General features: G+C 38.5%; 1 protein-coding gene across 1 annotated transcript in view; it reads right to left on the reverse strand.

Annotated features, from left to right (window-relative positions):
- Positions 1–13822, reverse strand: part of COG5 (component of oligomeric golgi complex 5) — a 193272-nt gene that overhangs the window by 55464 nt on the left and 123986 nt on the right. The window contains exons 8-10 of the mRNA XM_076328661.1: positions 12312–12477; positions 11128–11240; positions 10956–11033 (exon numbers count right to left, since the gene is read on the reverse strand). Coding sequence (XP_076184776.1) covers positions 10956–11033; positions 11128–11240; positions 12312–12477 — 357 coding nt within the window. The remainder of the gene's footprint in view (positions 1–10955; positions 11034–11127; positions 11241–12311; positions 12478–13822) is intronic.

A 13822-nucleotide genomic window follows, 5' to 3' on the forward strand; every position in this document is an offset into this window, starting at 1 on the left:
TCCTGCTGGAGTAAAAAGTGCCATTATTTATTTTGTTTAAACCTGTAATTTCTTTTGCTTACACATTAACTCAATATATTATTTTTTTAAGTACTTTTAAGTATCTCACTGCTTATTTTTTAATGTATTCTAATAGAGATTACATCTGTGCCTGTAGGTCACAATGGAAATTTTAATTTAACTATTTAAAATATAATATGCAATTCCATTTGACAATAATCAATACTAGAAAATGACACAAAAAAGGGTAGCAAAAGGAGTGTGTTTCTCCAGCGTAGCAGGAAATTAAAGGAATGTCCCTCTCCTTGTACTGGACAACTTCTTCAAGGACTTAAGAAGACAGGCAGGATGAGGGTGGAAGAGGAAGGGGCAGTACTGCTTGCCTGAAATGTACACAGCAAATCTGCTGGCTCATCTTACTGTAATGGAAAGTTTATAAGCCTTCCCCTATACTTCATATAGCCCTGTGAGCAACATCCCACAGTATCAGAAAGTAACTGCTCTTTTGGGCCTTTCACTTTCAGAAAATGTCATCTAGCTAAAACTGCATTCTTGTCATCTTCCCATCTGCAGAGTGTAAGTAATTAATTTGGTCCTCCTCTACACCTACACCAAATATCCTTACTGGTAGACAATGTATGGGAGCACTAGGTACATCCATGTTAGTGATTCAATGTGTAGAAGGGATTCTTTTCGGTGCAAATCTGTCTTGTGTCTATACTTGTTGTCTTGCAGAACACACTGAAGTGTGCTAGCAGACTAACTTCCACTATTCAAGCAATACACTACCTCATCATTAGCTTAAAAAGAACAACTTCTGCAATTAAATAGCTTTTTGCAGCATATCAACATATTTTTGTAACAGAACCCACAAGGATGTACTAATATTTTTATCAATTAATATTCTAAGACTTTAAATTGGGAATTTTCCATTTCTCTTGCTTCTGAAAATGAAATAAAATTGAAAGATGTTAAATTACTTACACCCCCTCCAAAATAAAAATGCTTGCTTTGAAATCTAGTCACAAGCAGATTAACATCTTGTGATACAATCCCTTGTAGCAGGAGCAGCTGACAAGATGAGTAATGAACTGCATCCGATTATCTTTTCAGCTCTATTGCAATCATTTTCCAACAGCTTCCTATTCCATAACCAACAACACTGGAAGAAGGTCACCGTTCTGTCCTATTTCCGCCCCATCAGTGTGTGTTTAATAATGCAGAGAACACATAAACCTTTGGAAGTTAAGAGGTCTGGTACTGTTATCTGGGGCAAAACTGTTTCAGGTGGATACTGCATATATAGAAATCCTACATAAAACATCCCTACATAATTTTAAGTCTCAGAAGGAAATTATTACACTTTAGCATTGTCCTGGTTTCGGCAGGGATAGAGTTAATTTCCTTCCTAGTAGCTGGTACAGTGCTGTGTTTTGGATTTAGGGTGAGAACAATGTTGATAACACACTGATGTTTTAGTTGTTGCTGAGCAGTGCTTACACTAGTCAAGGACTTTTCAGCTTCCCGTGCTCTACCGACTGAGAAGGCTGGAGGTGCACAAGAAGCTGGGAGGGGGCACAGCCAGGACAGCTGACCCAAACCGACCAAAGGGATATTCCATACCATGTGACGTCATGCTCAGCATATAAAGCTGGGGGAAGAAGAAGGAAGGGGGGGACGTTCGGAGTGATGGCGTTTGTCTTCCCAAGTAACCGTTATGCGTGATGGAGCCCTGCTTTCCTGGAGATGGCTGAACACCTGCCTGCCGATGGAAAGAGTGAATGAATTCCTTGTTTTGCTTTGCTTGCATGCGCGGCTTTTGCTTTACCTATTAAACTGTCTTTATCTCAACCCATGAGTTTTCTCACTTTTACCCCTCCGATTCTCTCCCCCATCCCACCGGGGGGGGGGCGGGGGGGGAGGAGTAGCGAGCGAGCGGCTGTGTGGTACTCAGTTGCTGACTGAGGTTAAACCACAACAAGCATATAATAGAATGCTATTTCCTCTTTTCATGCAATATGTTCTTTCTTCAGCAAAAGAACCTTAACTGTAATTGATGGTACCTAAAACTCAGGACAGGTAAGATCCAGGTTGACATACACATATTTTCCCCATCATGGAATACAACTGAATTAAATCAATGAAGATTAATTGCAAGCAACTGTAGGACTATAATGGCAAAACAGGATTTTCCCCCAAAAGCAGATCCATTTAACTCAGCATTTTTGAATTGATGGTACTATCTGTTTGCAGCTTTATTTTGATCTCACAGCAGAGAAAATCTGCACATAAATCATACTTTGCACCACTACAAAATAGTTGGGAGGTTAAGATCAGCCACAGAACTTGCTATTTTTTCATAAAAATCTGCTGTGAAAATGCTCCTATGCCTAAACTACACTTACACAAACTAATAATCTACCAACCCAAACTGGGAATTAAAAATACTGTCACTGCTGTTCCTGTGCCCAGTGACCACTTTATTCCCCAGAACTAATACTGGAGCCCTCAGCATAAGAAAGACATGGACCTGTTGGAGCGGGTCCAGAAGAGGGCCACGAAAATGATCAGGGGGATGGAACACCTCTCCTATGAAGAAAGGCTGAGAGAGTTGGGGTTGTTCAGCCTGGAGACGAGAAGGCTCCAGAGAGACCTTATTGCAGCCTTCCAGTACTTAAAGGGGGCTTATAAAAAAGATGGGGACAAACTTTTTAGCAGGGCCTGTTGCAACAGGACAAGGGGGAATGGCTTTAAACTAAAGGGGGGTAGATTTAGACTAGGTATAAGGAAGAAATTTTTTAGGCTGAGGGTGGTGAAACACTGGCACAGGTTGCCCAGCGAGGTGGTGGATGCCCCATCCCTGGAAACATTCAAGGTCAGGTTGGACGGGGCTCTGAGCAACCTGATCTAGTTGAAGATGTCCCTGCCCACGGCAGGGGGGTTGGACTAGATGACCTTTAAAGGCCCCTTCCAACCCAAACTATTCTATAATTCTATGAATACAGCTGAGCAGGCGCTCAAACGATTTAGTAGCCCCTATGCAACTCCTTGGACAGTGCAAGAGAGCTTAGATCTGTCTTCCTCTTGTCAATTCTTTGCTTTCAGAAACAAACTGAACAACTGCCCAGTAACATAAATTAGGGCAACCCTCTGCCGTCCTGACCTGCTGGACAGCTGGCCAGAACCAGGGCAATAGAAAGATGCTTTTGAAAGACATATGGACTATAAGCAATTAGCTACTTCTGAAAATGTTATTCCTAGGGAATCCACCTGCATCTATGTAGAGTAAAATAGAAAACCACAACAATCAGATTCCAGCCTGGCCCATCCACTATAATTTTACCCTTTTTCATACTGTTTAAAAATTCAGTACTCAGTCACACATACCATTCACATAGGAATTACTTGCTCATGGAAATTATACACATAAATCAGACAAAATATGTCCGGCAGGCTAGACCACAAATGGCAATGAATTTTCTCAGCAGTAGGGCTCACTTTATTGTGTACATGAACTGGACAAAGATCATCAGTGTAAGCCATAATTCAACAAAGTTTACCCTTATTAGAATAACAGATGCAGGCAGTCTGTTTGACTTCCATGGTTCAACCTGGTGTCCACCAAGACGCCCAGGTCCTTTTCTGCCAAGCTGTTTTCCAGCTGGGTGGCCCCCAACATGTACTGGTGCCTGGGGTTGTTCCTCCCCAGGTGCAGGACTTTGCACTTCTCCTTGTTGAATTTCATGAGGTTCCTGTCAGCCCACTTCTCCATTTCTGTCCCTCTGGATGGCAGCACGACCCTCTGGAGCATCAGCCGCTCCTCCCAGTTTTGTGTCATCAGCAAACTTGCTGAGGGTACACTCTGCCCCATCATCCAGATCATTAATGAAGGTGTTAAACAGGACTGGACCCCGTATTGACCCCTGGGGTACACCACTAGTTACTGGCCCCCAGCTAGACTGTGCACCACTGATCACCACCCTCTGGGCCTGGCCATTCATGAGCAACCCTGTGTTCATAAAAAGCTGAGTTTCAGAACTTCAAAAAGAGGACTGTTATAGCACACAGTGCAACCGAGACTGCAGATTCAACCATCTTCTATGCAACGACTGGTGGTAAGGAGGGGATTCAGATCAGTATTCTGTTATTGGTATGGAATGAACAGGGGAAAAAAAACATTTATACTTGCATATTAAAAATTCTTTTTTTCAGTAGTCTTTGTATCTTTAGTGCATTGTATTATAGCATGTATGCAGACTTGTTAATAGTGTGAAGTGACATTATTACTCAGCTGTATAGATTTGAAATTTAGATTAATGTTGCCTGTTTGCAGGATTACAAGATTATCTTTGGTAGAGAAAACTACAGGCTGATGGAACCCAGGTGCTAAACCCCTTCCCACTTATGCATATGAAAGTGACTTGATTTCACAGTTCAAGAAGTATAACCCATTTTCACTAATAGCTACTAGTAAGTTAATAAACCACTGAACAATAGTGGGCTGAATACCAATACCATAAGAGCAAAGATACCTGAAGATCTGTATTCACTGTTACTCTACAATAATATTAATGCTGCAGCCTGGAAAACTGATTTAAAGTCTCTTCAAACATAAAAACAGAACAGCTTACCTCATTTTTAAAAAACATACCAAACTACTAATTAACTTTGCTATTACTGAAATGAAATCTCTTGAGCTCTGTTCTTAATATAACTATTTAGTATCTGACATTAAATCTAAATTCAAGGAACGAGAATGGAAGTAACCCCCTTATTCAGTATTAGACAAGAATGCAAGAAGATGCTGAAGACATATATTTATTTTTACAAATATCTCTATTTCCTCCACACTGTAAGTTTAGAACTTAATGAGTATAATTTCGCGTCTGTGAATTATCATATTTGTGTGTGTCTAAAATAGCTATTCTAACATTCAAATAACAAATCTGACCCACTGATTCTAAACTGGCTCCCACTTCATGACATCCCCTTCCAACTTATTTTTCCCTGTAGAAATTTTGATACTCTGAGTAGAATGTGAAAAACATCTTTATTGTGAAGCCTCTTTGAAATGTAAAACAATATAGTGAATATTACCATGCAGCTAGTTGCTGCAGGCTCCTGAAATCAGGCTTTGCATACTAATACATACAGTATTTTCTATCTGTAATCAAAGGCTCCGCCATAAAGAAATATGGGACTTGCGAATGTTGCTCTAAAAACAGAAGACATTTAAAGGACAGCCTAAATATTTTTTTCCACCAATAAAGCAAGAATGCAAATGATTTAACGATTTTGTATGGCAAGATCTTATGGGACAGAAATAAGGAAATCTATTTGCACTATTTCTATAGCAACGTAACTGCCAAATGTTAGACTGTGAACAAAAAGCCATCATCCTCAGTGGTGCAATTAATCAGTAAAGAAACAGACAAATTCCGAGTGCGTTTTCAATAAACCTTTCCTATCTTCTCAAAGTAGTTGAGATTAAATTTCTTAAAAGAACAGCGCATTTAAATTTCTAATGTTGTCTACATTATACATTGCAGATGAACAGATGTCAATAAATGACACCATGATTTTAAAAATTACCTTGATTTTTTTGTTTTGCTGCAGGGCATAGAATTTCATTACACTGAGTTTATACCCAAGGTGTAATAGTTTCTAGACTTCCAGCAGTAGTGCAACATTTTAAAAAGGTCTCTCTGTGCAGCTGACAAAAGAAACAAAACCTGTTTTTTTTTAAAAATAGAACCTTCTTAACTAGAAAATAAAGTTAAGACTCTGCATTTTCCCTATTAGAATATTAGAATTCTTAAGTGATTCCTCAGAAAAACTAATTTGTAAGGAACAAAAATACTTAGGTCTTAAACAATGTCCTATATCTTCAAAACTACTTAAAACATTAATTAATCCTCCCATATTCCTGCAAGATATGCATCAACTGGAAGTAAATGAACTTCGTGTTTCCAAAAGCCAGTAACTACCCAAGGGACCTGACAGCTTTCTTCTATCCAGAGAACTGATTTAGTATGTACAGCAGCAATTCGAACTACGCTTTCACCTTGACTACTACATATCCCATCCAAGGGAGAAAGGGTGGTTCGTTACCACGTCCACTCAGCCTGTAGCTGTTCGGGTAAGACTGACAAGAACGATGATAACAGGTGGCACTTATGGTAAATGCATTTCTTTTCGAATAGCAAGCTGACTGAAAAACAATTGACTTAATAATTTTCAGTCATCACCGAACTGCAATTTGCACAAAACCCACCAAACCAGAAGTGAAAAAGAACAAAGGTCATTATAACCTACTAACTCACGCAACCTCCACACCATCCCCTTTATTTACGGCTGCACATTTCTGTCAGAGAAACGGAATTAAAGTTCTAGAGAAAACACAGCGTCATTAGAAAACCAGTGCACAGGCTCTGACCCTCCCATTTGAATTAGAACCAAATTACTTTTAGCATGGCTGTCTGGACACACTGATCCATCCAAAACTAGAATCAGGACCTTTAACTCTGGTAAGACCTTTTTGGTTTTTTACGAGAGGCCTCAAAAATCTTGCAACCGAATTCAGCAGGACAATTTGTAGGTTTGAAATAAAGAGCATCTTCAGTATTTTGGGGATCAAAAACCTACTCATTCACCTGTGTTCAGATCTCCACAAAGTACCTTGTTATTGCTTAAATAATAAACAGAAACCACAGTAGAAATGATACGCAAGTAATTCAATTCTGCTTCTGCAAAAGAATACTGGAAAATAAATCACATACTTGTAATAGGTGAAAACAAGATTATTTTCTGAACTCACATAAGGCAGTAATTAGATGATCTTTCAATTTTTTCCACTTGGGATTATTTTTTAATTGGGTCAACTGAATGTGAATATGTGATGTTAGACGTGAATAATTTCAAAGCAGCAACATTTTTTAACAAGTTTGGATGGGGAGGAGAAATAAGAAGGTGAACTGTAAGTACACTTTGGGCAACAAACATCTATATTTTCCCTTTATTTTCTTTATCTTATGTAATGATGAGGACATTTCCTTCTGTACCGTTAACACTTCATATTGCCAATGTTGACAACTCAACAAAATAGCCTGCTTACTCACCAAACGTTCATCAGGAGAGGCAATGATAAGAGCCCTCCACGAAGTACATAATAACACTCTCTACAACTCTCAGCTCACTTTTTTACCCAGAGGCTTACGTAAATGACAGGGTTTGCAGTGTGCCTTAGCTGCTAACAAGCAGGGCATCAGGAGATCAAAGGCGATCAAGGGCAGATCCGCCCTCTCACAGGGAGTACTCTTCTGCCCAGCGGAGAGACCCCAGCTCACCCTTTCTATTGACCACCCCAAAACCCTCCTACAAAATGATTTGCTGCTTTTAAGGCTGCTTCTCGCTTTGCAGAACTGTTCGCTGATGCCTATGTAGGAGTGAAGGACCCAAAATAGATGAGGATCAGAGATCATTTTCAACTCTTTTGCAAGGGGCTTAGAGGGATTCTTATCTCTAATTAGGAAGGTGGCTGTCACAGAAAGATATGTTCTGCTGCAACTTACACTGAAGTCAATTGTAGTTTAGGTATTACAACAGCTGAGGCAGGATTAGTCACTACACATTGAAAGAGAGAAGCAATAAAGCAGAATAAACTGGAGTAACCTATTAGCTCTCTGAAGGTGAATTATGCAGTTGAAAGAAGTGATAGAAATAACCAGTCATTAGGTGAACAAAAATATCAATTTTACATTATTTAAATCTTATTTGTAATTTTAATTTTTACCCTCAACATTATGAAAACAATAACCCTACCTTTTAAAAAATGTATACAATTAAATCTCTATTTGTTTTCCCCAAAACTAGAAATCAGAACTTAATGAATTCTGAGTTCTTTCAGCCTTTTTTCTCAACTAAAATCTAGTCATTAAAGGCCTTTTTTCTTAGATAAAACCACAAAAATGTCCATTCAGTCTTAAAAGAAATTTATTTCTCCTTTAAATATCTTGTAGATCTTTTTTGGAAATTAAATCTGTAATTTTAATATTTACAGATTAAGAATAAATCTATAGTTCATTACTAGTATGAAATGTAACAGTTTTTACAATGTACTACGAGTGCATGATTTCTTTTCAAAATTGCATTCATTTCATACCGTGGCAAAGGAAAAATACCAAAATCTAGATTTGCAAAGGGAAGGAGTGGAAAAAAGTGCAGTGTAAATTTAACCTCCAGATTCTTCCAGGATACTCATGTAAGCCTGGGTATGTCACTTAACTCTTGGCCACATCTAATGGTGGAAAAATTTGGAAGTGAATTCTGTAAGAGAAACCATAGTGTAGAAAAGATGCGAGTGTTGTCATTGCCCTCCTGCTGAACCCCAGTATTTATAAATTTACAAGTTCTGTGCCTCAGAATTTTTGTTTTGTTTCCTTTTTTTTTTAAACAGAGTTTTTGTGAATCCTTTAATTAATTAGTTAGTGTTTTTAAAACTACATTTTTGGATACAACATGATACAACACTACTAAATATTATTATGGTAACAGGTAATTAGAAGGCCGGAAAGCACATGTTTGAGATCATAATACAAAATTAGAAAAAATGCAGGCTGTGCTATCTGTGAAGAGAAAGACACAAAAAATCCCCAATGGAAAAAAAGAGAATGTTTAAAAAAAAAAAAAAAAGGCAAGTAGCTTCCTTGCTATTAAAGGACTTGTGCTTTAAAAAGGCTGGGTCTCCTCCTCTCTTATGCTTCCTAGGATGATACTTGGACTGCAGTAATCAAAACAAGGAAGCAGATGGACAGGCAAAGTGGTACTGCAGCTGCTGCAGAAGATGACTATAATAATAATGTTGACATCAGTAACAGTAATTAGTGCACAGACTGTAGAGTGGATGATTCGTTTTCCTATCTTCTGGCGTGGGCATGCTGCCCTAGCGAATGGGTATAATGTTAGTACCTTTAGTTTGTTTTGTTCATTTGCTCAGTTTATTAATGAAATTGAATACAATAAAGAAAATCCAACTCTTCTCCCTCTCCAGAACACTAGCTGAGGAAAGCATGTTGTTTCAGTTTGGATTAATACGAGATGGAATCTTCATTAGTAAATGGCAAAATACCAATTTCTTACTTATATCTATTTTCAATGTACACAACAATGGCTGTACTCCCTTACAGCCATCTGTACATACACTCGAATTTCAGCAGCATGTAGTTCTTGTCTGGTTTTGACTAAACAACAGCTCTACTGTTTAGTGTGACTTCACCCATCTGCAGGCTGGTGCCATACCTTTTTCAAGGGACACTAGAACAAATGGTGTAACTGTAAGAAGGGCCAAGAAAAACACTGTGCTACACTGAACCATCTCAGGTAAGAAGAAAGTAAAGCATCAGTGCTATCAGCAGTACCGTGTCATGCTGAGAGTGTTCTGGTAGCAGCAGACAAGGATGTACCACTACTCCTTAGCTGCCTCACTGACAATGACAACTGTCCAGCTTGGTGTTATACTACACCAAAACACATGTTGAAGAGCAAACTAATTGGAAGAGTGATAACTGTGGAGAAACAAATAGGTGGATTTTATTTGGGAAATACAATTTGTCACTTAGATGCAATCCTGCAGTATGAAGTCAAAGGGAAGGAAGGGTAATCATGCTTAGCATATGACAACCAAAAGCCTTTATTTTATTTTCTAATGAGTTTTTCATTACTCTGCATCTAGCTTCTATTAAGATTCATTTTCCCTGTTCATTTATTCTCCAAGATGATAAAAGATTTCCTTTGGCTTCCCTCTATTATCATCCTTGACAACTGGAAAAACTCCTACCCCCTTTTCAAGTGCTGTTCTACAAAAGGGAAGAGTGAAAGTGAGAAGCACAGGCTCAGGGTGGGAGCCACTCATGGACACTGAAAGCTCATTTATCTACACTCCCTTTCCATCCAAACCCTTCCTGAGCCTTCCAGAGTTCTTTCTGTCTCTAGGTTTCTATGTTTCTCCTTAAACATGCTGATCTACTGAAGGGCTCCACCCTTCAGCAATAGATATTTTTTGCAAGATCAAACTTTTTAATGAAGAAAATACGCTAAAAGTTTATAAACTTTTTGAGGTGTTTTGTATTTGCCTTTTTTTTTTTACAACACAGAAAGAGAAACTTGAAGCGTCTCATAGAGAGGTGATGTTCTGTGCAAGGGCTTTTGGAGATGGGCTTAACAGACAGATAAACTTAAATGCTGTATTTAACCTTCATTATTTGCTTTCACTGTTGAGAGGACCACATTTGCATATGAAGAGTTTCCCCGACATATTTCAAAAATTAAATTCATGTGAATTAAAAATCCAGCCATAACTTGGAAAAGGAGATGTCTGCATAAACACATCTTTTGTTTTTGTTTCTTCTCGTCTACTAAGGTAGATGAGATAGCTTCAGTAATTCTGTTCCTAACACTGAAGGAGACCATTAATCAAATTATTCCAAATATGAATAGAAAACAATGCAAATGAATGGAAAAGAATAGGTATTCAAAAAACAGCCATGATTATTTTTCAAGGAAGAAATTGCAAGAAGTAGAGAAACAGATGGCTGAAAGTGTTAGATGAAGACACATACTCCTATGCAAACTAACAGACTTAATTAATTACTCAAATCACATGGTATTTTTGACATTAATGACATTAGTGATCAGTAATAAAAACTGACAGTGGTGCCTTATCAGCTCCGTTTAAAGAAAACAGAAGAAATTATTATAAAAAGAACATGTTTATACCCTACAGATGTAACTCACAGACCATAAATACAGCTTTCAATGTTAGTTTGACTTTGAACACTTTCCCATTAATTTAATTACAGAGTTTTTACGGAACTGTAAAATTGTAAACAACAGCATTCCCTCATCACATTTTCCTTAACAGAATTACTAAAACATATTCAGCTAAATCAAAACTTTACCTTAACTATTTCCTCTATGAAGCAGACATGTGACACAGGATCTCTTTTCTTTGTCAATACTTTCTGCAAATGCTGCACCTGTAAGAAAGAATTTATTGAGAGGAAAAGTGACATCTAATATCTTATATGCAAAATTGCATGACTAGACAAACACGAATTAGCTGCTGAGTACCTGTCCGCAAGCAGCACAGATCTGATCCATGAGTTTCTCCATGTTTGTCCAGAGGGCTGCTCGAAAAGCTGCTGTGTTCCCAGGTGTTGGCATAGCAGCTCTACCAGGGCCACCTAAATGGTTTTTAAAAACACACAGCAGCACATTTCAGCTTTCACATGTAAAAATTAAAATATTAGAGATATAGATCTCTATGCACTCTGACATAAGATTTTTTTTAAAAAAGTCAAAGCAGCCTAAAATAGCTTCAAAACAGAGCTTTGTGAATGGCCTCAGTTGTCTCAATTGAGAAGTCAACTAAACTCTGAAGTTCAGCGGGGATACTTCAATGTTCGTCACTGTTACCTGCTTTACCAGTTCAGACCTCCACAGAAACACCAACGTAATGCCAATGAGCACTGTTGCAGGATGTAATAGCAAAGTGAAATGGCAGAGACAGTAGCTCTGAAAAATACAGGTATTACCAGCTCAGAACTTAAATGCATAGGCAAACTGCTAAAAAAAGTGATATTCCAGCTGAAGGGCATGCAGCTTCTAAACCATCACTTTCCTTGAGAGGGGCTGCATTTCTTTATTATGCTAGTGATTATGGGTTTGGACCCCCAAATTGTTGCAAAAGTTTTTTTCTAAAAGTTTTAAATGTTCATATTGCCAAAGTTCAAATTTGCCTGCCCACCCAATTCCTCACTATCTTTGGTATCTGAGCTAACACGTGGGAACTAAATGTTTAATAGTGCAACATTTCTTCATATTAAATATACTGCTTTGAAATGATTTCCATCTGACAAAAGCATCACAATATAGTTTCAGGCTTGTTCCATTGCTTGCAAATAATTTCTACCCGTGATCCTCCCACCAACAAAGAAAGCAGAATTTGGATTCATCTTGCCATGACAAACTGCTAAGAAAATGCAGCAAAGTTGCAAACTAATGGGGACAATTTTCTGCGCAAGTCAGGAAAAAGAGGGGGGATGGGGAATAAAGGAAAACTTCTGAGCCCAATAACAACAGACAGACCCAATTAGATAATTTCTGAGACATGCCTACTCCCATCCTCTACTGGTTAAAGCAAGCAGGGAAACGTTCCTGCACAGGCTTGGACATGAAAGTTTCTTCCATTTGACAACATACTGTACTTCTGTCAAAAAAACCAGTTATCATTCTCTGTAAAACAAGTATCATACCTCTTGTAACAGTTTGCGATGGTTGGGTCAATACTTTGATATCCAAAGCATTTTTTATGTTCTCCTCCAGGACTGTGCAGTATCCGTCCACCACATTAGCAATGGTATCCTTCAAAGTCCCAAGGTTATGGAAAACCTGAAGAGCAGTTCCCACTTGAGTAGGATTCTAGAGAAAGAAGATTTTCAAAAATAATTATTATCTTTAACTGTACTATAGGGTTTTTTTATCCATGATGAGGCATCATTTTACCAGACAAGTTCATCTTTAAGTTCAGTCTGCTAATTCATTTCATTTAACATTAAATAACTGGCAACCTTACTGCATAACAGAGAACAGAGGGTAAAGGAGAGGACTGATTTCCTTTGATTGCTTAGCAATGCTTTGCTTAGCTTCCTTTGGTGCTATCCTCTGAATAAGAAGAACGGAAAAAAAGGAACTGGAAGCACTGCTGGCAATATCTAACCTGGGGTGGGTTACCAGTGATTGATACAGTAATTTCGAGGTTAGTTACAGTACAGCTATATTCAGCTATGGTGTAGCTAGTAATACTGTTTTAACACGCAGTATCTGTTACAGTACTGTCATTTAAGTGCCGAACAGTTAATTAAATGTGATACAGGCTTAAAAAAAAATACTAACCAAGGACAAGCAGAGGCAAGCAGGTCAAGCCCCTACTACTGGCTACAGATTTTACGCTTGTATTTCTACATTTCTATTTCTAACGCTGACAATAATTTCATCTTCCTCCCAGCAGAATTAAGAGTGCAAAGCAACACAATGATCATTTCCAACACCTGCAAAAAAAAAAAAGCTCAAGTGTCTCTGTATTGTTCAGAGTTTTTCCGAAATACAGGAGAGTGAAAACTATCCAAAAACTATTCAGGTCTGTTGTTTAAGAGACCTTTGATTAAGATTAAATCTGATGATAATTCCACTGAGCAACACTAAACACTGGCATGGGTGCTATTTAGCAAGAGAAAAGCCTCAAATTATTGCCTTTGGAAACTAAGCACTGTCATCCATACACTGAATACTGCTTTTTTATTTAGCATTCACAGGCAATTAATGGAGGGGGCGATCAGTTGATCATACACACATTAGAGATGCAGTCTTTTGTCATTTTTCCTAGTGACTTCTGCCAGCACTAAAGAACATGGTCTGGTGAAACCCTGGCACCCAGACTGGACAGAAGCATCTGAGATCACAGACGCGTCCCACTAGAAACCCCACTTTTGACTCTCCTCTGGCAGTGAGACCTTATACCATTGCACTCTTCCTGCTGGTGGCTGCAGCAGCAGTAGCCACTAACATGAAAAGGGTCTACTGCAAGACCAATGCAACTCTGCTTCATCTTTCCCTGGTCACAGTTTTCTTAGCCAGACAGTCTTGAGTCAAAGAAAGCGAGTGTGCTCGTCTGCCTCTCAGGTGTGGGGAACTTGCACTGTTACCACAGCAGTAAAGCTACAATGCAGCTGCTGTGCTGAGGATCCACTTGCTGGTATATCCATCA

The sequence above is a fragment of the Aptenodytes patagonicus genome, chromosome 1 (assembly GCF_965638725.1).
Source record: "Aptenodytes patagonicus chromosome 1, bAptPat1.pri.cur, whole genome shotgun sequence".
Lineage (NCBI taxonomy): Eukaryota > Metazoa > Chordata > Aves > Sphenisciformes > Spheniscidae > Aptenodytes > Aptenodytes patagonicus.